The sequence below is a fragment of the Procambarus clarkii genome, chromosome 2 (genome assembly GCF_040958095.1).
Source record: "Procambarus clarkii isolate CNS0578487 chromosome 2, FALCON_Pclarkii_2.0, whole genome shotgun sequence".
NCBI lineage: Eukaryota > Metazoa > Arthropoda > Malacostraca > Decapoda > Cambaridae > Procambarus > Procambarus clarkii.
This window is the reverse complement of record NC_091151.1, coordinates 51,008,435-51,033,434: the sequence shown is the minus strand read 5'-3', so window position 1 is coordinate 51,033,434 and position 25,000 is coordinate 51,008,435. Positions and strand designations below refer to the sequence as shown.

General features: G+C 48.8%; 1 protein-coding gene across 2 annotated transcripts in view; it reads left to right on the top strand.

Annotated features, from left to right (window-relative positions):
* Positions 1 to 25,000, top strand: part of LOC123762344 (uncharacterized) — a 360,436-nt gene that overhangs the window by 132,988 nt on the left and 202,448 nt on the right. For both annotated transcript variants that reach the window (XM_069326012.1, XM_069326022.1), the window contains exon 2: positions 10,617 to 13,512. In XM_069326012.1, coding sequence (XP_069182113.1) covers positions 10,872 to 13,512 — 2,641 coding nt within the window. In that variant the 5' untranslated portion in view covers positions 10,617 to 10,871. The remainder of the gene's footprint in view (positions 1 to 10,616; positions 13,513 to 25,000) is intronic.

Here is a 25,000-nt window from a genome sequence, read left to right as displayed (position 1 = left end):
GAGTTTAATAGAGAAATATCTAAATTAAATAGAGTAATATTACTCTATTTAATTTAGAGTAATAGTGATAGGAGGGCGTGAAGAAGGGGGGAGTGATGGTGAGGGATGGTGCTGGGAGGGAGTGAGGAGAGTGATGGGGATGAGGAAGGGTTCCTCACCGAGCAGGGGGGAGGGGATGATGCAGTGGCTCCTGAGGTCACGAGACGTCTTCCCTGGAAGTTGGGGGTCGAGCCACTAAGGTCATTGTTACTGAAAATGTAGATTTGTGGGGGGGGGAGGAGTTTGGTCTTCATGTTGGGGGGTGGGGGGAGTGGGGGGGGGGGGGCAGACGGGTCTTTACCGACAAGATAAATGACCCTTTTCACCCAAGATCGACATATTTCCCTCTCTCAGTAACCTGGATATCCTCTCACTCTCACTCTCTCTCTCTCTCTCTCTCTCTCTCTCTCTCTCTCTCTCTCTCTCTCTCTCTCTCTCTCTCTCTCTCTCTCTCTCTCTCTCTCTCTCTCTCTCTGTCTCTCTCTCTCTCTCTCTCTCTCTCTCTCTCTCTCTCTCTCTCTCTCTCTCTCTCTCTCTCTCTCTCTCTCTCTCTCTCTCTCTCTCTCTCTCCCGTCCACCGCCTTACCATGGCTTCCTCTCCACCTTATCTCTCTCTCCTTCTTGGCCTACCGATACCCCTCCCCCTCCTTCTTCCCTCTTCCATTCTGTCTTCTCAAATGTGTAAGATCTTCACGTCTCTCCTTACATATAAACCAAAAGAACTTCCGACTTGCTTAGCAAACAGTCCAAACAAGGCTTGTGTCACCCCCAAACAATACTGTGTTAGTGTTTGCCCACAAGTGCGTCTCTGGACGATTTTGAGGTGTTTGTTCTGTATTGTTGCTGTTCCTAAGTGTTCCACTCGCGTATAGAACATGTTTTGGTTCCATGGATTAAAATTGTTTTTTTTTTATGATTGTGAACTTGAATAAACTTGAGTTTTAAGTTTTAGTTGTTAGCGTTAAAGTCCTGAATGAAGGTTGTCCAGTTGTTTGCTTATTAACCTGGATTATATAATAACCAGACTTATTAACCTGGTTATTAGTTATAACCTGGATTTGACAAGTTACAGCCCCGCTCCTGTGCCAGGTAAGTCCACTACGGGCTCACCATAACCCGTGCTACTTGCAACTCTTTGTTCCCAGTAGCTGAATCTTAAACAACAACAACAACACAACCTGGATTTCCATAACCTACTTGGTTTAGTACACCAAGTCTGGGATGCTCTCGGACGCTGGTTCGAACCCTCCTCACGGCCCTTGTGGATGGGTTCTACTTAGTTTAGTGTCGTGTCGGTCGCTGGGCGGTGTGCGATAAGTAGATGTAAAATTGTATCCCTCGTTATCGTCCCTTCTCTTTGCCTCTCTTCTCACCCCTTCCTCCCCCCCCCCACCGACCCCGACCCCTCCCCCCCCCTCATGGGTCCACCAGCCGCCTCATCATGGGCCGCCCATTACCTCAAGTTATGGACAATAAACATGCCAGTATGTAAAGTTGTTAGGTATTTGTGTGATCAATTTAGTATGCCAATCTAGTCCTGTTGGGGGGTGTCGGGGGGCGGGGGGGGGGGGGGAGCCTCGGCCCAGTTGGAGGTGAGTGTGTGTGTGGGGGGGGGGAGGCGGGGTCCTCCATGCGGTTCAATTGTAAAGGCCTCCTGAAAAGGATGTTGAGTTCCTCACAGATTTCATTATCGTTTTCTGTGAGAATTCCCTTTTGTCTCCTCGGTGTCAGTACACGGTTTTCACCAGACTACTCACAACATTCTCACTCCTCCCACAACCTACCACAGTCACCTCACAACCCTCATATTCCCCCGGCACCAGTCGTAACTCACTCATTGCTGACTTTTTCCCCTGAAGTTGTCTTGGCTATATTTCTCCCTATGTCTATTTTTTTCCCTGACCACTCAAGAGCCGTTTATTGCGGTCACACTGAGGTCACACTGGGGTCACACTAGGGTCACACTGGGGTCACACTTGGTCACACTAGGGTCCACACTGGGGTCACACTAGGGTCACACTGGGGTCACACTTGGTCACACTTGGTCACACTAGGATCCACACTGGGGTCACACTAGGGTCACACTGGGGTCACACTGGGGTCACACTGGGGTCACAGTAGGGTCACACTGGGGGTCACACTAGGGTCCACACTAGGGTCACACTTGGTCACACTAGGGTCACACTAGGGTCACACTGGGGGTCACACCAAGACTTCAGTCGTCACACGTAATCCCTCAAACTGATGGCAATCAAGACAAGATGCCACACAGGATCGTCTCACCCGTAAAATCAATTACGGGCTCACCATAGCCCGTGCTACTTGGAACTTTGTTCCAGGAAGCGAATCGTTAACGACAACAACGTCTCACCCGAGTGTCTCTCACTCAGGGTTGAACTTAATGATAGTTTACAAACCATTCAATCGTTAAGAGTGAAACAGCTCAGTATCTGGCCGTTTGACTTAACTCTGGGCGAGTGCAGCCTCCTGTACTGCTGCTGGCCTTTTTTCCTTCCTTTCATATTCTCACAATATTGCATTTTGTAGGATTAATGTCTATAAACCAGTCTTTAGATCATATGCGGGACGTACCAAGATGTTCTTGCATTATTCTTTCCTCTGATTGTCTTCGTTAGTTTTCTATCATCCGAGAACAACTTTAATCTTCTATTTTTGTTAATCATGTTAACATGTTACTGGACCATGTTACTGGATCATGTTAACATGTTACTGGACATGTTGCTGGACCCCCCAGTACGGAGCTGAACTGATCCTATATATATATAGCCAAACTCTATCTCAAGATACACCAGCTTGGTTCTCAAGAGAGCATTCGACTCCATTACGTGGAAGGGTAGAGAAGAGTGTCTGAGAATGTTGCCTGTCATTAAGACTCGGCTCTTTTATCTCAAGAGTTCAACCGGGTGGCAACTCTACAGAGGTTTAGAATATGTTGTGTGTGCTTGAGAAGGTTTTGGCTTGACGCTTACACCAGGGACGCCAATATTGGCTTTTAACACGTGAATGATTCGCAGCGATTCCTTGTTTAGGTTGTGTAGAGTGTGTGAGGTGTGTGTGTGTGTGTGTGTGTGTGTGTGTGTGTGTGTGTGTGTGTGTGTGTGTGTGTGTGTGTGTATGTGTGTGTGTGTGTGTGTGTGTGTGTGTGTGTGTGTGTGTATGTGTGTGTGTGTGTGTGTGTGTGTGTATGTGTGTGTGTGTGTGTGTGTGTGTGTGTGTGTGTGTGTGTGTGTGTGTGTGTGTGTGTGTGTGTGTGTGTGTGTGTGTGTGTGTGTGTGTGGTGTGTGCTCACCTAGTTTTGTGTGTGTGTGTGTGTGTGTGTGTGTGTGTGTGTGTGTGTGTGTCTCGGAGGGTGGTGGAGAGGGCTACCTCAGCCCAGCACCCACACACTATAAACTAATTCACCTCGTACTGTGGACCATATGCTATTTCGTTTTCATAATACACTTGGTGCTTTAGGGAAGAATGGGTGACCTGAGGAATGATGGGGGAGGACAAGAGCTGAGTTACGATAATGGGTATCATGTGAACATAATGGTAGCGATCTCCCTGGCTCTATTACAACCCCTTACCTCTTCATCCTCCTCCTCCTCTCTCACCTTGCTCATGCCTAAGGGAGGAAAAGAGAGAGAGGAGGAATCCTAGACAAAGGGCAACAATGCCAGGCATCTACCTGTGCCCAAGCCATTGTCTTCGCCGCTGTGGGAATGACAACTCCACACCTCCACCATCCCACTCAAAACACACTCTTCTCTCGACACACTCATCTTCTAAATACGTGAACAATCTCTTAACGCACTTTATGCCGCCCTCTACACATTCGCTGGTCTTCTCAACATATTCGCTTTCTAACTCTCTGCGGTTTCCAACACACTTTTCACCTTCCCAACACACTTGTACTCCAATTCTTAACACACTCGGGAAACCAGTTAGTGCCTGAGAGAGTGCCAGTGGGTGAGTGCGTGGATGAGAGTGTACCAGTGGGTGAGTGTGTGGATGAGAGAGTGACAGTGGGTGAGTTAGTGCCAGAGAAAGTGCCAGTGGGTGAGTGTATGGATGAGAGAGTGCCAGTGGGTGACATAGTGCCAGAGAAAGTGCCAGTGGGTGAGTGTATGGATGAGAGAGTGCCAGTGAGTGACTTAGTGCCAGAGAAAGTGCCAGTGGGTGAGTGTATGGATGAGAGAGTGCCAGAGAAAGTGCCACTGGGTGAGTGCGTGAATGAGAGCGTACCAGTAAGAGTTGAGAGTTTTTAGGGACTTATGCTACTCCTGAGACTTGCTTCTAGTCAGAAAGAAAGATTTACTTCAGGGCACGGAAAACAAATGAAGTCGGGAATGCAAGTTCATTCAGCTTCTCTGGTAAGTCGTTAAATACACGACTACGTCTCCCTCGTCGAACTTTTCATTGTATGTCAAAAGCAAATTTGCATTCATCAAAATAAAGTTATTACGCTGCGCTCTAGTTAACATCAAGCTGAGACACCGGACGCTGCCTTGAGCGTTGAACAACAGGCCATATCTTCACTCCTAACAATGTTAAGATATTTATATTTTGTGTCATATTAACTACTCTGACTGTCCATCACGGCTCTGAATCTGAGTTCGCTGGGTAGATCCTCTCACTCGGCCATCAACAGTACACATTCTCACCACAAAATTGGTCTAATTCACTACACATCTTCACCGTATATATATATATATATATATATACAGGAAAGATATGGACGTAAATGCATTCTCAAGAGAGAAGAAAGGTGGAGAGTTGGTAGGGGGATCTTGCAGGGTGACGGGGGTGGGGTTGGGGGAGGGTATTGTACAACGTCTAAGATAGCAGTATAAAAGGGAAGAGTTTCTTAAAGCGGGGCGTGATGGTGGAGGGGCTCGGGGCTTGGTAGGCTGGCCACGTTCTTCAGGCAATTTGTATAATGGTTCTTTCCCCCCTTGTACGTGGCTCTTGCTCCTGGTGTCTCCACCCGGAGCCACTTTATACCTCCTATTGTGTTCCATACTGCCTTATATTATGGCTCCTGTCTGGCCTCCACGTACTCTGTGGCTCCTGTCTAGCCTCCTGTCTAACAATTTACGTGATCTATTATACTTCCTATACCCACTTGGGTGTTCACTTGAGATGGGTGGTTGCAATGTGCAACAGTAGGTGTGGCACTAGCAACAGGAGGTGTGGCACTAGCAACAGGAGGTCTGACCCTAGCAACAGGAGGTCTAGCACTAGCAACAGGAGGTTTTGTATTTGGAAGCGTAACTGGGTTGTGGCAACAGGTGGTGTGGAGTCGCCGACCAGCCCTCGGATCCTGGCAACAGGTATAGTTAGATGCTGGCAACAGGTGGTGATAGGTGCTGGCAACAGGAGAGTTATCCAGGTGAGATAACGACACTGGTGACAGTACGTCAGGCCCTCTAGATAACTGTTGGGTTATCTTGACATTTAGGCCATCTATTGGGACAAGATATATTATTTCGCAGTGTGTGTGGGTGTGTGTGTGCTCATATAATTGTGCTTGCGGGGGCTGAGCTTCAACTCTTGGAGACAGGCGCTCAACTGTCAGTCAACTGTGTGGGGGGGGGGGAGGGGGAGGGGGGGGGTTGTTTACCCGTGTCTTCGTCCATCTATTTATCTTCTACTCCTGTTTGTTCTACTCCTCCATGCCCTCCTTGCTTCTCTGCGCCTCCTGGCCAGTCTCAGAGCCAATGCTGTATAGCTTCAGTGAAGCTTCTCTTTGTTTCCTGCTGTTAGGCTTCCACCTCCTTCTCATCCACCTCCTTCTCCTCAAGCATTTCTCTTCCCTCCTTTCAATCGTTGGCTCTTGTACCCGTCGAAGGACACCTCCCTCGTCCTCTCTCCTCTTGCTTGAAGCTTCCACAGATCTCTCATTTTCATTTCCAACTCTTTCGGCCACTTTTATGTGTTTTTGATCTCTGGCAATCCTTGCTTCGCACTCTCCACCGCCTTCACCTCTTCCTCCCATTCTCCGGCTCTCTCTCTCTCTCTCTCCTCTCACTCCTTCAGTGCTCTCACTCTCAACCAGGCCGAGTTAAAGGGTAGAAGAACTCTCGTAAATCGACTACTGGTGAAATTCCACAAGTTTCTCCTCATCTGGCCATCTAACAGTCCGCCCTCTGCAACCCTTCCCTCTAGTTTGCTAGTTCTCTTGACCTCTCTCCCACCTCTCTCCCACTCCTCTCCCTCCTCGGCATCTCCCACCTCTCTCCCACTCCTCTCCCTCCTCGGCATCTCCCACCTCTCTCCCTAGGTTTTAGAGTGAGTGATGAGAGAATGCGAACTAATCACAGCCTCACAGTGAGGTGTGCTCTCCACCATGGCTAATGTAATCACTACTCCTCGTCCCCCTCCCCCCCCCCCCTCTCTCTCTCTCTCTCTCTCAACAAGTTTACCTTCTCTTCATGCTGCTACTGCTGCACCTTTTTGGTCTTTCCAAATCGTGTTTACATCTTCCTGTTGCTACTATTATTTTCCTTCCATGCTAAAGTCCTTTCTTCCTGGCCTCAAACTTACAATTCACCTGCTGGACCACCACCACAGGGAGTTTCAAAGATGGGTTTACCTCTTGCTTTACATTTCATGGTTTAAATGAGATATGTTTCCTCTCCAATCTTTGGGGGGTGTCCAGCAAAGATTGTCTTGGTGGACACCCAAGATCTTGGGTGTCCAAGGTCTACACGAGCCAAGGTCTACACGAGCCAAGGTCTTGGGTGTCCAAGGTCTACACGAGCCAAGGTCTACACGAGCCAAGGTCTTGGGTGTCCAAGGTCTACACGAGCCAAGGTCTTGGGTGTCCAAGGTCTACACGAGCCAAGGTCTTGGGTGTCCAAGGTCTACACGAGCCAAGGTCTTGGGTGTCCAAGGTCTACACGAGCCAAGGTCTTGGGTGTCCAAGGTCTACACGAGCCAAGGTCTTGGGTATCCAAGGTCTACACGAGCCAAGGTCTTGGGATGTGTAGGTGGTGGTAATGTTTTCCTTCGAGGGATGACCTGTCAACAATCCTTCCGTCTCTCATGTTGACCTAACTGGATCCATTTTCCTGCGGTTCGCGTTGTTTTGCGGGTCACTTGTGTTTTGCGACGTGGTTCAAGGGGTGACTTATATATATATATCCGTTTGGGAATACCGTACGGTCTCTTGGCGTTCGATTATTTTATGCACATAATTGGTCAAAATATTCTATCTCTTAAGAAAGTATTGGTTACATTATTGTGTGGCAGTGTCTTACCTGGTGTTAAGGCCCCACTGGGGCCTTGAGTTGAGTTGTATGTGGGCCTGTGGGCCGCTCCAAGCAACAGCCTGGTGGACCAAACTCTCACAAGTCAAGCCTGGCCTTTAAAATTATTCAAAACAAAAATTATTCTCCAATGAAAGTTATTATTGTTGCCAGTTATTATTTTTACCACTGTCACCACGGCCAATACTGCCCCATTACCACCGTGAGAGAGAGAGAGAGAGAGAGAGAGAGAGAGAGAGAGAGAGAGAGAGAGAGAGAGAGAGACGCCCATTTAATCAGTCAATCAATAACTCAATTTATCATTTGCATGCATGGAGGAATGTAGAGTGGCTTGCAGTGGAAGGAGAAAGCCTCTCCCCCCCCTCTCCCCCCTCCCCCCCTCCAAGCAATCGAGCCCAGCCAGCCATATAGCAAGCAGACAACTCCCCCTGAAATTCCCCCCCACTCCAATTCCTGCGACTTAGGAGGCGCTTGCGTTTAGAGTAGTGAAGGTACCAGGGGTGGAGTACACTGCCAGAGTGATGGTACTAAACAGAGGTATACCGCCTGGGTGAAATCCACTTACCAGTATACTGTACATTGCTAGGCCTATTGTCCCCCTCGCTACACCGGTGTCTGTATCAGGGTGAGATACTGTATGGTACACCGTGAGGGTAGAGATACAGCCTATTACAGTGAAGCACGACATCATGGTGAGATAGTGAGGTATAGTGTTGTGGAGAAGAAGTTGGGGGTAGTTAATGAACAGTTTATGCTGTGTTTGTTACTGCCCTCTCGGGTCGCAACTGAGTTCGTACTCTGATGTTATTAGAGGAAGTTGTATCCGGCCCCAAGCCAGTAGTGGCTTTCAAGGGATGAGATTCGTGACGCAAGTAACTTAAAGGGGAAGGGAAATAAAGTTAAGAACTTAAGATTATAATTATTACCATCACCAAATAAATAATATATAAAAAGGTTACTCAGGGGGAGGGGTATTAACACTGCACAAGGGAATTATATACACTATCGTCTTCTCCTGAAGACTCTGGATCCCAACTCTCGGTGCCAAGTCCTCGGTGCTTTCGTGGCCTCACAACGAATCCTTTGAGAAGCTGAGTCTACCCTGGCCACAGGTCAGCCAAAACACAGTTCCACCGGGGGCACCGCCGTGGAGGCCGTCAACCACCAGTCCAGCAGGTCTGCTGGCAGGTTCCGGATCAGCAACGCTGGTCAGGCCACCCCACGAGCGATACTAGGGTAGCGCCCTAGTCAGGAGCCGCGTGTGATACCACAAATCACTCTCCTGTCCTCAATACCCCAGTGGTTAATCGTCTCCAACAGTCGGTCCCGGGTACGACGATCCTTTCAACTGCCACTTCACTGGCAGGGTAACACCACAGTGTTCTTCCGGGAGACGACTCACTGCTGCAGCAAAGCACAAGGTATGGAGACGGCTGCCTTGGGTAGACTGACTCAACTTCCCTTACAGCAGTCCCAGGTCGACTCTGTAAGCAGACACGTCATCAATAACAGGTACACACAAAAGCACCTCACTTACAGGCTCAGACACAAACGCTCGACGTATCCACTCCATAGATGGCGTTGTCGTCTGAGCACCACCTCACCAGAGGTCAGCAGCGGCGGTGTTGTGAGCTGCACAGGACTGGAACCTGGCCCATGTGGCCGGTACACGTCGTCCTCACCAGGTGTCGTCGTTCATTTGGAGGGGGTTTCGGGAGCTGACCCACAGATGGCGCGGTCGTCACTGCTCCGTGCTCGGACGCTGGATCCGGGTTCGTAACAGGTCACCATCTCAGAGCTGTCTCACCTACCACATTCCCTTCTTGATCCAAACACACTCACTCGCTATCTTTCACTTCCCTCTCTCCCTCCTCCCGTCCCTCATGCCTTTTCTCTTCTTCCCCCTTCCCTCTTCTTCAATCCCCCGACCGTCCACAAGTGGTTGGGCACCATTCCTTCCCCCCCCCCCCGTCCCATCCCAAATCCTTATCCTGACCCCTTCCCAGTGCTATATAGTCGTAATGGTTTGGCGCTTTCCCCCCCCCCCCCTGATAGTTCCCTTCCCTTCCCTTCGCTCTTCTCCCCCTTTCTTCATTTCTTCCCTCTCTCTCTCACCTCTCTCCCTCCCTACTTCACCCCCCCTCCCTCACCCCCCCCCCTCCCTACCTCCCTCCCTACCTCACCCCCTCCCTCCCTACCTCACCCCCCCCCTCCCTACCTCACCCCCCCCCCCCTCCTTGCTACCCACATCACGTCCGGCTCTTTGTTAAGTCGTCTTCAAATGTGTTTTTTGGTTATATCTTGTTTGTTTTTATTTTGAGCAGTCGTGTCTTTGTTGTGTTTGTTTTGCATCGCTGGCCAAAATGAGGAGTAATTTTGGTGTGCATGTTGAAGATTGATGGGTTGTGTTTGCTGCAGACAAGGGGCTAGATTCACGAAGCAGTTACGCAAGCACTTACGAACGTGTACATCTTTCCTCAATCTTTGGACGGCTTTGGTTACATTTATTAAAACAGTTTACAAGCATGAAAACTTGCCAGTCAACTGTTGTTATTGTTATAAACAGCATCCTGGTGCTTCAGAGCTCATTAACTGTTTAATAATTGTAAACAAAGCCGCCAAAGATTGAGAAAAGATGTTCAGGTTCGTAAGTGTTTGAGTAACTGCTTCGTGAATCTAGCCCAACCCGTCTAAATTCTGTGGAAAGCAGTTGCTTGTTAGATGTCTTGTGTGTGATCTTGACCCTAAGTTTCTCTAATCGATCAGTGATTATGATATTATGTAGCCTACAGCGTTTACTAAAGCCTGTCTACTTTATATTTGAACAGCGCAAGGTGGACTTTTAAGTTCCAATACTGACCTCGTAGAATTTTGTATTCAATGTTTGACTTGTACCCTGTGAGCCTCACAAGCCTTTGTTTTGATGATGGGCTGGTAAGATGTACTTCACGTTTCGACACAAAGGCTCCGTAGGTAGTGGCCCTCAGCACCTATGGATCAATATCTCACCTGCATAGTACTCCCTTACCCCCAGTACCCGTTGGTGTCCTGATTGTGTACTGTGCTACTCCAACGACCGTCCAGTACTACTGTGCTACTCCAACGTGCCTTAATCAGTACTCTGCTTGTCACCATGCGTGCTCTGCTCGTGCACCGCCCTCTTTAACCCGTTCGTACAATCGTCCCATTCGTGTATGATAACGGTAGATGAGCCAGTTAGAATTTCCACTTGTAATCAGGAAACAGGATGGTTCATCGCACGGGATGACGCTTGATACGATATTTAACGTGTTTGTCTTCCAGGAAGATAAGATTGTTAAGTGATACGAGACTTGATAAGATGAGGTGCGGGCGTTGATTGTCTTCCGCGAGCATCGGCGTTGAGAGAGCAAGGTATGAGGCGTGTGTGAGTGTGTCAGGCAGCGTGAGGGTCACCTCACCATGGCGAGGTGAGGTGATGGGCGGCCCTCTGGTGCTCCCCGTCCCCCCACGCCGGCGGCGTGCGAGGCGGCAGGCACGTGACGGGGGCGTGCGGCCGGCGTGGTGAGCACGCCGAGGATGGTGGCTGGGGGCGTGCAGAGCGTGGAGGACGGGGCACTCTACACCACCCACGCCTCCTATTACCCGCAGTTCTACTCCACGCTGCTCCCGCCCGCGCCGCCCGGCTCCTACTCCTCCTCCAACTACTCCTCCTCCACGCACTCCTCCTCGGGCCAGTCCTCAGACTGCTCCTGGCTGAGGCTGGAGGGCGTGGAGGGCGTGTGCGGCACGGCCCCGCCCGGCCGTGCGCGCCACCCGCGGTGTACGTGCCCCTCGCCTGAGTCTCTGCGGAAGGCGCGGAAGGCCCTGGCGGCACGGCGGGTCCGTGCGTGGCGGGACCCCCGGTGCACGTGCCCCAGCCCCCCCGGGAGCCGCGACGCCAGCCCCTGGAGCGGCACGTCCCCCTCGCCCCCCTCCACCCCCGCCACGGCCTCGCCGCCCCCTCGCCAGCCCCGCTGCACGTGCCCGGACTCTGACCTTTCCCACAAGCTGACGGGTGCACGGCGTGCACGGTCAGCGCGGGACCTGCGGTGCACGTGTCCCACCACCACGCCGCCCCCCGCCAGGGAGCCGCGGTGCACGTGCCCGCCTCACGTGCAGGAGCAGGACAAGCGGTCGTGCAAGGGGCGGCTGGTGCACGCCGTGCTGCTCAACTACCCCGGCAGCACGGCCATCAGCACGGACCACGGAGACTTCGTGCGCCTCTCCCCGGCCAAGATGGCGGAGGCCCTCAAGGCTCGAGGGGAGGACGAGGAGGAGAAGGAAGAGGGGAAGAGTGAGGAGGAGGAGGAGGAGGGGGAGAGTGAGGGGGGCGGCCAGAGTGGGGGGAGGGAGAGTGCGCCCCCCTCACACCCCCCCTCCCCCGCCCGCCGCGTCAAAGACAAGCTGTGCCACCTGCGGCACAAAGTGGTGAGTGGCGTGGCCGCCCTGGCCGCCGCACGCCCACTCCACGCCCACGGCAAGGATGGCGACGGGCGTGTGTGTCGCTGCGAAGCCTCGGAGGCGCGGCTGCGGGGCCGCGCCCCTGGGGTCGTCACCAGGATACTCCCCGCAGCCGCAGCCGCAGACACCAGGCAGGAGACTAAGGCAAGCCCCGAGGCTCCTACCAAAGGTAACGCCACCTTCCCTATGGAAGACTTACCTCAGCCACTCCTGGGGGACCTGTGCTCGCCCCTGGGGGAGGTGCCGCCCCTCAGCCCCCCTGAGAGGCCGCCCGTCACCCAGGACAACCTCCCCCTGCACCCCCTCACGCGTCACGTGACCAGTGACGTCACCCAGGCCTCCTGCAGCAGCACCCCGACTAAGGCGGCAACCCGCGGTGGCGGCTCGCGGCGCGACCCCAGTGTGTCGCTGAGGAATTTGCGGCACCTGCAGCAGCTCAGCGCTTCCCACGGGCACCTGGACGCCAGCCTGGAGGCCTCCCTCAGCAGGACCAGGTCCCTGGAGATATATGTGAAGGACCTGGCGCAGCAGGCGGCACGGCAGCCTCCCTCTCTGCTGGCTGCTGCCTCTGCTTACCACCTCACCCTCGCTCCGCAGACTGACCAGCAGCGCTGGACCAAGAAGATTCTCCCTCAGTCGCCACCCCCCGGCAGGAGACAGTCGCCACCCCCCGGCAGGAGACAGTCGCCACCCCCCGGCAGGAGACAGTCGCCACCCCCCGGCAGGAGACAGTCGCCACCCCCCGGCAGGAGACAGTCGCCACCCCCCGGCAGGAGACAGTCGCCATCCCCCGGCAGGAGACAGTCGCCACCCCCCGGCAGGAGACAGTCGCCACCTCCCGGCAGGAGACAGTCGCCACCCCCCGGCAGGAGACAGTCGCCACCCCCCGGCAGGAGACAGTCGCCACCCCCCAGCAGGAGACAGTCGAGGGAGCGCCAGGTATCGCCGCCGTGCCTGAGCGCAGGCGCCGCCCGTCTCACCGCTGACCTCAGCAGTAAAGCGTCCGCCCCGTCGCTGGAGGATGCTGAGGGTGGCCCGGACTACGAGAATGTTGCCTTCCATAACACCGGCGGCTACGTGATGCTGAGTAAGCGGCTCCTGGACCAGTGGCAGCTCTCCTACGAGGCCTGCCTTCCCCCCGACGTGGCCTTCGTAGAAAACGCGGGAAACGGCAGAGTCGAGGCGGCGGCAGCTAACGGCCAGCTGCCTTCCTCAGCCTTGCCTGCTGACCTCCAAGAATCAGACGACGTTGCCTTAGCCCTGCGAGCCCCCACGCCCTCCACCCAGACGCCTCCACCCTCAACTTATCCATCATCCTCCATCCTCCTATCCCCACACTTCACCCACTCTGGCCCCATCTCCACCCCCTGGCTGCTGCCCACTACTCGGACTCCCACATACAACCCTTCGCTTCCTTCCAGCCTCGGACTGCCATCCCCTGCCACCACTACCTCGTCACGCCCCGCCTCGCCCCTGCCGTCCCCCGCCACCACCCTCCACCACCTGGCCACCCAGCACGTGGGCGGCCTCCTGGAGGCTGCGGACTTCACCCCCAGGAGACCGAAGCTGGAGCACAAGCCGCAGGAGAAGAGAGTCGACACTCTCAGGAAGAGGAAAAAGGAGGACATTTGGCTGGCGAAGAGTCAGCAGAGTGACGCCACGAAGCTGCATCTCCGTCGACACAGCGACGCGGCCCTCACTTATCACGGACACGGAGGTAAGGACACGGACGTCAAGGTCGCTCCATTACACAGGTAAGGTTGGATAGTGAACGGACGCGTAGTTCGGTGTCCGGGCCAGACAGAGCATAGTTATCGCTGTCACGGAATATAAGTCTGACAGGTCGAGGCATTAACAGGCGAGTCAGTAAGGTCTCGTGAGTCAGGTAATACGGTAAGACTGTCCAAGGTGTTTTTATATATTTATTGTTAATTGTGTAAACTCTGTCTCTATCTGTCTCTGTCTCTTTCTCTCTCTCTCTCTCTCTCTCTCTCTCTCTCTCTCTCTCTCTCTCTCTCTCTCTCTCTCTCTCTCTCTCTCTCTCTCTCTCTCTCTCTCTCCATACTCTTCCCGCCTTGGTACCTTCTTTTGATAATTAATGTCAACCTTTCCTGCCCCTTCTCCCTGTTGTGCCATAAGTAACCAGAAAGAGCATAATATGTGTCGCCCAATAGCAGGACCCTGACATAATGCACATGTCTGCCCCCAGGTAATAAAATCCACGCACTGCGTCCAATGTGTGCATGTGCGTGCGCGCGCGCGCGCGTGTGTGTGTGTGTGTGTGTGTGTGTGTGTGTGTGTGTGTGCGTGTTACAGAATAAAGACATATTCATGTGTGAAACAATAATTCCAACTTTATCTCACCATTATCGAACGATCCTAACCATATCAAGACACTAAAATGTAATATTTTTTCTCTCTTTCTCTAGGTGAGTGGCGGAGGCGTCTTCACAACCCAACAGGTAAATGCAATACTAACTTTTCGATTCCACAGCTGCCTTACCACCTGCACAGCTCCGCCTGACTGACTCCACGTGTGTGTGTGTCTGCCTCCCCCTCACAGACACCTGTGTCTGCCGCACAATGCACATGTCTGCCTCACCATACACATGCGTTATCGCAGTCTTAGCCTCCACGACAGGTGTTAACCACATCATCCTTCTGCCACACGCTTCCTCGTTAATGCTAGTTATACTCACTGTTATTCATAGTAGATTTGGTACATTATATTTTCGTTGACCGCCACCAAGTGCTGGGTACATGGAACAGCGTGCGTGTGTGTGTGTGTGTGTGTGTGTGTGTGTGTGTGTGTGTGTGTGTGTGTGTGTGTGTGTGTGTGTGTGGTGTGTGTGTTGAGAATGATTGCCTGGATACTAAGAACATTTTCACATTTTGTATAGAATATTATCTTGAAATCTAATGGGGGGAGTGGGGGTTTGGGGGTCAGGGGTTGAAACAGTGTTTCATTAGACTGTTTCTTCCCCCCTTCCCTCCAACAAAAATAATTGCAGCGATACAGATCCTATGAATATTAATCGGGAAAAATGTAAATTACTATAATTAGCTGAATCATTACTAATTGGCGAAGAGCACTGATAATGAGAGGTTGTCACACTCACGCACTAGCCGCGTGTGCACGCACTAGCCGCGTGTGCACGCACTCACCTGCCAGCACCACCACTTGCATATTCGCACGCACTCCTTATAGTGTTGGAGATTGTGAATTTGTTCTGTTAAGAAAAGAAATGTGTAACCAAGTTTATATTACACAGACACACACACACACACATACAAAAAGCAACATACGACAGCGACTTACTGTGAGGGGTGAGGTCTCAGATTGGCGAGGCGTCACCAATGGAGTCCCACAGGGTTCAGTCCTTGGACCTATACTGCTTTTGATATATGTAAATGATCTCCCTGTGGGTATAGAATCGTTCCTCTCATTGTTTGCTGATGATGCAAAAAATATGAGAAGGATTGACTATTCTCTATTTAGGACCAAGGTTCACTTGCCAGTTTAAAGTAGAGTATTGTTGGAGCAGTAATATGCTCTTAGACCATCACAAATATCTAGATAACTATCCAGGTGGTTTGAGGGGAGGTTTGGAGATGGAGATGGACAGCATCTCCATCTCGCTGATGGAGATGCTGTGAGAACCGGTCGGGTTGAAACAGGAACAATGAGGTGAAATGCAGCTGTGAAAAAAGGGAATATTTTTGCTGTGAAATTGGGAAATATTGTGAGATGTTAACAGGGGGAATCTGTGAAGATGTTCAGTGGGGGGATGTGGGAGGATGTTGTTTCAGATTTAGCTACTCAGAACGAGGTGTCCATGTAGCACTGGCTATGGTGAGCCCGGGGATGTGGGAGGATGTTGAAGAAGGGAACGGAGAGTAACGAGGCGAAGCTCAAAATGGTAAGACAGTCTTGGAGCTGGTGAGTTATTTTAACACTTGTTATAACTAACATTAATAAATCGTCTCTCCCGTTAAGAGTAGACATAGTAACATGAGAACATGCAGATGAGGAGTCACAATAACGTGGCTGAAGTATGTTGACCAGACCACACACTAGAAGGTGAAGGGACGACGACGACGTTTCGGTCCGTCCTGGACCATTCTCAAGTCGATTGTGAGAATGGTCCAGGACGGACCGAAACGTCGTCGTCCCTTCACTTTCTAGTGAGTGGTCTGGTCAACAACAGGAGAACATATATGAGCCGTTCAGTTTGCAATATGGTAAGTTAAATATGCGAAGGAAGTTGTATACGCGAAGGAAGTTGTATACGCGAAGGAAGTTGTATACGCGAAGGAAGTTGTATACGCGAAGGAAGTTGTATACGCGAAGGAAGTTGTATACGAGAAGGAAGTTGTATACGAGAAGGAAGTTGTATACGAGAAGGAAGTTGTATACGAGAAGGAAGTTGTATACGCGAAGGAAGTTGTATACGAGAAGGAAGTTGTATACGCGAAGGAAGTTGTATACGAGAAGGAAGTTGTATACGAGAAGGAAGTTGTATACGCGAAGGAAGTTGTATACGCGAAGGAAGTTGTATACGAGAAGGAAGTTGTATACGAGAAGGAAGTTGTATACGCGAAGGAAGTTGTATATGCGAAGGAAGTTGTATACGCGAAGGAAGTTGTATACGCGAAGGAAGTTGTATACGCGAAGGAAGTTGTATACGAGAAGGAAGTTGTATACGAGAAGGAAGTTGTATACGCGAAGGAAGTTGTATACGCGAAGGAAGTTGTATACGAGAAGGAAGTTGTATACGAGAAGGAAGTTGTATACGCGAAGGAAGTTGTATACGCGAAGGAAGTTGTATACGAGAAGGAAGTTGTATACGAGAAGGAAGTTGTATACGAGAAGGAAGTTGTATACGCGAAGGAAGTTGTATACGCGAAGGAAGTCGTAGTGTAAGGCACTATGGAAGAATATTTGTTATTTTTGTTTATTACCATGTTGTTGTTGCTTTTAGGTTCAGCTATTCTGAGCAAAATTGTCCATGTAGCACGGGCTATGGTGAGCCCGTAATTGAGTTCAGTTATTCACGATAACTTTGTTACGGTGATATTTGGGGTCAAAGTTTTAAAAATGTTGGTAAGAGTGTTCTGCTTTTCGCACTGGTTGTAGTCTTTTGTTTTAATAACATTATCTTGGTGGGAGATATAGATGCACAGTGTTCGCTAATGTGTACCATTCTTCAACTGCTTTTCTAACCATTGAAGTCGCTGTGGATTTTGCATTTAATGTTCACTTGAGACAGTTAAGCAAGTCCCAGCTGTGTCTGGGTACAAGTGACAGGATGAACAACCCAGCGGGTTTTCTTCCTATTGGGGAGTGTTGTACATGTTGCTATGGCGGTGTGTCCACTCACAGGATGAGTGACGCTGCCCAATACTGTCACTATGGCGGTGTGTCCACTCACAGGATGAGTGACGCTGCCCAATACTGTCACTATGGCGGTGTGTCCACTCACAGGATGAGTGACGCTGCCCAATACTGTCACTATGGCGGTGTGTCCACTCACAGGATGAGTGACGCTGCCCAATACTGTCACTATGGCGGTGTGTCCACTCACAAGATGAGTGCCGCTGCCCAATACTGTCACTATGGCGGTGTGTCCACTCACAGGATGAGTGACGCTGCCCAATACTGTCACTATGGCGGTGTGTCCACTCACAAGATGAGTGGCGCTGCCCAATACTGTCACTATGGCGGTGTGTCCACTCACAAGATGAGTGGCGCTGCCCAATAAACTCGCCCCTCGGGGCAAAATTTAAAAATTTAAGTGTAGCTGCTCCTATTGGATGAATGTTGAGTTTGATGCGGAGGGCTTCAGTCGCTTCACATTCCAGTAAGTAGTGTATTAGTGGCGCCTCTGCGTCTCTTCCACAACTATGACACTCTTTAACTACTGGGTTGTTGTTGTTGTTGTTTAAGATTCGCTACCTGGAACAAAAAGTTTCAAGCAGCACGGGCTATGGTGAGCCCGTGAACTATTGGGTTTAGTACCATGAGTATTAAAGACAGCGAAGGCAATCGCTACACATATGGTGTAGGAGTGTAGATGATACTCGTAGCTTTACCGTAGATGTGTGTTTATTCACCTAGTTGTGCTTGCGGGGGTTGAGCTCTGGCTCTTTGGTCCCGCCTCTCAACTATCAATTATTTTTTTTCACAAAAACACTCACACACACACACATAGGAAGCAGCCCGTAGCAGCTGTCTAACTGCCAGGTACCTATTTATTACTAGGTAACAGGGGGCATCAGAGTGAAAAAAATTATGCCCATTTGCTTCCGCCTCCACCGGGGATCGAACCCGAAACCTGAGGACTACGAATACGAAACGCTGTCCACTCAGCCACAGGCCCCTCTGCATGTGTGTATATGTGTATGTGTGTGTGTGTGTGTGTGTGTGTGTGTGTGTGTGTGTGTGTGTGTGTGTGTGTGTGTGTGTGTATGTGTGTGTGTGTGTGTGTGTGTAACGAAAGTTGATCCTGTAACTGTATTGAAGATAGCACAAAGTAAAAGATATCCAGGAATTATAGCGAGATTACTTCCTTGTTCACAATCTCTTTCTCTCTCTCTCTCTCTCTCTTTGTATCTCCGTCACCTGGTCTTCTCTCCCCTTGGTCCTGTCCCTTACGGCTTTGAGTGCATGTGGCCTTCCATTTCTCTAACCCTGTCCATGGAGGACAGAAGAAAATGTATATATGCTGGTTAGCATTGTAAATGTCTGGCCACGTCTGTGGTAGAAAATTATAAAAAAAAAAAACAAAAAAAAACTCATAATTATAAATCCAGTACAGAACGTAACCTTTTTTTCCATATTGATTGTGTCCTCCTTCAGAGACTGTGTTCCATGTCTCCACTCTATCACTTGTGGGCTCAAGTCTGCTATAATCGGACCCCCTCCCACACACACACGCACGCAAACGCACACACACACGAGTAGTTAACAGGTGGAATGCATTAGGCGGTGATGTGGTGGAGGCTGACTCCATACACAGTTTCAAATGTAGATATGATAGAGCCCAGTAGGCTTAGGAATCTGTACACTTGTTGATTGACGGTTGAGAGGCGGGACTAAAGAGCCAGAGCTCAACCCCCGCAAACACAACTAGGTGAGTACAACTTGGTAAGTACACACGCTCATTCCGACCTGTCCGTGTACCTCTGCAATGCACATAAATCCTCACAGTCCGGAACGGAGAGAGAGAGAGAGAGAGGGGGGGAAAATGATGTAGATCAGTGTGTCGGTGCGGTGGACATTTCGGCCCGGCCCGGCGCAAAATATGGGCTCGCTCACAGCATTATGAAAACAAAAAATTAGCGCGGGTGCCCCCGGGAGGCGTTCTATGTTAGCGGGATGCTAATGGCTTAGAGGGTGGTGGGCCTGGGGCGTCTCTGCTCCCTCCTTTGCCTAACTGCTTCCGTTCTCTTTATCCCGTTATTCCTGTTTCTCTTGCTCTGTTCCCTGTTGCTACAGAGGCAACAACATGTTTCTTTCTACTCTCATTAGAGAGAGAGAGAGAGCCCTCACCCTTACCTGTATATATATATATATATATATATATATATATATATATATATATATATTTTTAGAGGTAAGGGAGTGTGTGTGAGTAATGGAAGCATATAGAGTACATGTAAGAATATAATACTGATAAATGGGTTCTTGCAATATATATATATATATATATATATATATATATATATATATATATATATATATATATATATATATATTATTAAATATGACCGAAAAAGTAAGATTAATAATTCTAACACGAATTTTCTCAATCTTTCGTACATTACGCTTCACTGTTGGAGGTAAATCAAAAATCACTTCTCCAAAATTCATTTTTATTTCTAGTCTGACGCGACACGGGCGCGTTTCGTAAAACTTATTACATTTTCAAAGACTTCACAAATACACAACTGATTAGAACGTATCTCTGATACGTTCTAATCAGAGATACGTTCTAATCAGTTGTGTATTTGTGAAGTCTTTGAAAATGTAATAAGTTTTACGAAACGCGCCCGTGTCGCGTCAGACTAGAAATAAAAATGAATTTTGGAGAAGTGATTTTTGATTTACCTCCAACAGTGAAGCGTAATGTACGAAAGATTGAGAAAATTCGTGTTAGAATTATTAATCTTACTTTTTCGGTCATATTTAATAATATATGTCTACAGGAAAGACTGCTACCAAAATATACTAATATATATATATATATATATATATATACCCCGAAATCAGCAACAATGATTCAGTGAGCAGTAAGTAACCGCGTCAATCTGTTGCATGCAATCAACCAAATTGCAGGCAGCGCATCAGAAATAATATTTATAATGTTAGTTACTAAATCACCAGTGTAATACTCCGCCTCTCTCTCTCTCTCTCTCTCTCTCTCTCTCTCTCTCTCTCTCTCTCTCTCTCTCTCTCTCTCTCTCTCTCTCTCTCTCTCTCTCCATCAACAACAACAATGTGCCGTGATGTACAGCCTCGCCTCGGCTCACGAACGGTCATCTGGATTAATTTAGAAAAACGCTAGTTAATTTATTTAATTTCCTCAGAGCATTTAAATAAATGTATATATGCTGATTTTGGGTGTACAAAATTTTAGTGTGATGTGGCTGGCGGTGTTAAAATACGGCTAGTTTACTTGAGTCATTTAATGAATGCAGCAGTTTATTGTTTAATGTTGTTAGAGTAATGAAATATGTGTGTGATGGATGTACGTGGTTTTTGGTTTAAATTTGTATGCTATCTGTAGGAGTGGTTAAATGTGTTTAGAATTATATATATATATATATATATATATATATATATATATATATATATATATATATATATATATATATATAATGTGTGTGTGTGTGTGTAGGTGTGTGTGTGTGTGTGTGTGTGTGTGTGTGTGTGTGTGTGTGTGTGTGTGTGTGTGTGTGTGTGTGTGTGTGTGTGTGTGTGTGTGTGTGTAGGTGTGTGTGTGTGTGTGTGTGTGTGTGTACTCACCTAATTGTACTCACCTAATTGTGCTTGCGGGGGTTCAGCTCTGGCTCTTTGGTCCCGCCTCTCAACCGTCAATCAACTGGTGTACAGATTCCTGAGCCTATTGGGCTCTATCATATCTACATTTGAAACTGTGTATGGAATCAGCCTCCACCACATCACTTCCTAATGCATTCCATTTACTAACTACTCTGACACTGAAAAAGTTCTTTCTAACGTCTCTGTGGCTCATTTGGGTACTCAGCTTCCACCTGTGTCCCCTTGTTCGCGTCCCACCAGTGTTGAATAGTTCATCCTTGTTTACCCGGTCGATTCCCCTGAGGATTTTGTAGGTTGTGATCATGTCCCCCCTTACTCTTCTGTCTTCCAGTGTCGTGAGGTGCATTTCCCGCAGCCTTTCCTCATAACTCATGCCTCTTAGTTCTGGGACTAGTCTAGTAGCATACCTTTGGACTTTTTCCAGCTTCGTCTTGTGCTTGACAAGGTACGGGCTCCATGCTGGGGCCGCATACTCCAGGATTGGTCTTACATATGTGGTGTACAAGATTCTGAATGATTCCTTACACAGGTTCCTGAACGCCGTTCTGATGTTAGCCAGCCTCGCATATGCCGCAGACGTTATTCTCTTTATGTGGGCTTCAGGAGACAGGTTTGGTGTGATATCAACTCCTAGATCTTTCTCTCTGTCTGTTTCATTAAGTACTTCATCTCCTATTCTGTATCCTGTGCCTGGCCTCCTGTTTCCACTGCCTAGTTTCATTACTTTGCATTTACTCGGGTTGAACTTCAACAGCCATTTGTTGGACCATTCACTCAGTCTATCCAGGTCATCTTGTAGCCTCCTACTATCATCCTCTGTTTCAATCCTCCTCATAATTTTTGCATCGTCGGCAAACATTGAGAGGAACGAATCTATACCCTCTGGGAGATCATTTACATATACCAGAAACAGTATAGGTCCAAGGACTGACCCCTGCGGGACTCCACTTGTGACGTCTCGCCAATCTGAGGCCTCACCCCTTACACAGACTCGTTGTCTCCTGTTGCTTAGGTATTCCTCTATCCACCGGAGTACCTTCCCTCTCACTCCAGCCTGCATCTCCAACTTTCGCACTAGCCTCTTGTGTGGTACTGTATCAAAGGCTTTCTGACAATCCAAAAATATGCAGTCTGCCCACCCTTCTCTTTCTTGCCTTATTTTTGTTGCCTGGTCGTAGAATTCAAGTAACCCTGTGAGGCAGGACCTGCCATCCCTGAACCCATGTTGATGCTGTGTTACAAAGTTCCTTCGCTCCAGATGCTCCACTAGTTTTTTTCGCACAATCTTCTCCATCAGCTTGCATGGTATGCAGGTTAGGGACACTGGCCTGTAGTTCAGTGTGTGTGTGTGTGTGTGTGTGTGTATGTGTGTGTGTGTGTGTGTGGTTTTGTTTATACATATTTGTTGCCAAGAGTACAATATGTGGACCGATTAATACACCCAGTAATCATTATTTCATACATAAACCTGTATTACCGAGCATTTGTATTATTTCAACAAGAGAATGTGTTGGTCAGTTCACATCCCATTCTACTAACAAACAGGCGCTTAATTAATTCAATTCCAATTTTAAATTTGATATGTGTCCATGTGTGGAATTGTCCGGTGGAAGCATATATATATATATATATATATATATATATATATATATATATATATATATATATATATATATGCTTTATCCACATATACACGCGGGGGAACCGCGTGTATATGTGGATAAAATATTATCCCGTTCCGGTATATGTCCAGTTGGGGGGAGGGGGGGGGGAAGGATGTGGATTATGTCTGGTAGGGAAATTGGTGGGGGAAATGGTTTGTGTTGGGGGCGGCGGCCCCCAAGCCACAGCCGGCCTCTGGCTTGTGTAGGCTAGTTCAACACTGGTAAAGTGTTATATATATATATATATATATATATATATATATATATATATATATATATATATATATATATATATATATAATGTACCTAATAACCATAATGCACTACTCGGCCTAATATGCAAGGCCCGATTTGCCTAACAGGCAGAGTGATTTTCGTTATTTCCTTTGACATGATGAGAAAATAAGCTGGGAATATGAAAACCAGAGATCGGCCACATGGCTGGTCCCAGAGCTGAGAGAGCTGAGATATAAGGACAAGCTAAGACGCCCGGAGATCATCCTCATCATGTTGGCAGCTGGAACATAGGAGACCTCATCACAACATGCGACGGGGGTAATGGAATTATCAGGAGAAAGGGTTAAGCCAGCATGACCACACAGCACTTGGGGATATAAGGAGAAAGAAGTGCTATCTGAAGTGTAGCGACGACCTGCCAGAAGCGAGGTCGTTGCTATACCGACCAGGCCAAACTGTTGAGTACCCTCCACATGTCCAACCACTTGGGCTGGATGGTAGAGCGACGGTCTCGCTTCATGCAGGTCGGCGTTCAATCCCCGACCGTTCACAAGTGGTTGGGCACCATTCCTTTCCCCCCCGTCCCATCCCAAATCCTTATCCTGACCCCCTTCCCAGTGCTATATAGTCGTAATGGCTTGACGCTTTCCCCCAGATAGTTCCTTCCTTCAACATGCGACGTTATCAGATATAATGATAGACAAAAATGACAGACAAACACAGGTGAGATCTGGACGAGTGAGACGCAGGTGGACAGCGGAAACTTGCATAAGCCAGAGGAACTGAAAGAGGAACTTTTTCACCTTGAGGATTATGGAGAAATAAAGTGTATTAGAATATGGCATTGTAGGTTATCTCGGTTCTGGCATTTATAATGTAGATAAGATGAAGCACAAGGAGCGTTCGGAGTCATTATACAGGCAGTCCTGTGGATAATTAAGGGCTCAGGAGGTGGAAGATCAATCCCCAAATGCACCTGCAGAAGGAGACTTGCTACCCCCCCCCCCTCCTTCCTTACCTCTTGTATTCACTCCCTGATTATTTTTCTCTTTCTCTCTCTCCCTCCTCTCCCTCTCCTCTCCCCTCTCCTCTCCCCTCTCCTCTCCCCACGCCCCTTGCTTCTCCGCCACCACAGGAAACCCTCTAATGAGGAGGAGGAGTGATGACGTCTGTCACCACCACCACCACCACCACTACCACTACCACAACTACCACCCCCCACCCCCCACCACCACCACCACCACCACCACCACTACCACAACTACCACCATCCATTACATACTATTCACCACTACCATCTGCTACCAGCCTCTGAGGGCCAACCATTCCCTCATACATGACACAACTCGTCTGGTGCCTGATCTCCCCTTGTTATTTTCCTTTTCTTTGATATGTATCTGGACGTGTCAGTTGGACGTGGCCACGGGACGTGATACGCTTCTGGACTTGTTACACAGCCGGGATAACCTCGAAATTTAGGTTACGTTCCAACAGGTCAAGGAGGGTCAGGTTATCTTGAGATGATTTCGGGGCTTTAGTGTCCCCGCGGCCCGGTCCCCGACCAGGCCTCCACCCCCCCAGGAAGCAGCCAGTGACAGCTGACTAACACCCAGGTACCTATTTTACTGCTAGGTAACAGGGGCATAGGGTGAAAGAAACTCTGTCCATTGTTTCTCGCTGGCGCCCGGGATCGAACCCGGGACCACAGGATCACAAGTCCAGCGTGCTGTCCGCTCAGGCCGACCGGCTCGGGTCCGTAAGATTACTATACTGTGTCTCCCTTTAAGGTCTCTAATGGAATTGTTGATTTATCCGAAGTTGTTGTATTAACCCACGTAGATAACACTGTATTGATTATTATGCACCTCATACCCATCCCGTGGGCGGTGGTGTAAAGGATTACAGAGGCACATAATCGGTTCAGGGAACTGAACCCTCTACTTCGTTTAACTGAGCAAATAACAATTTTTGACGCTAGTTACAAAATTGTTAAGGTTATATATACATGTACACATTCTCATACATACATGTACATATATATATATATATATATATATATATATATATATATATATATATATATATATATATATATATATATATATATATATATATATATACATATACATATATACATATATGCATACACATACATATCTAATCACCCACACAAATACACACATCAATAATCTTTTGTGTCACAAGTGATTCAACAAGGGGCTCACAACAGTCACTATACA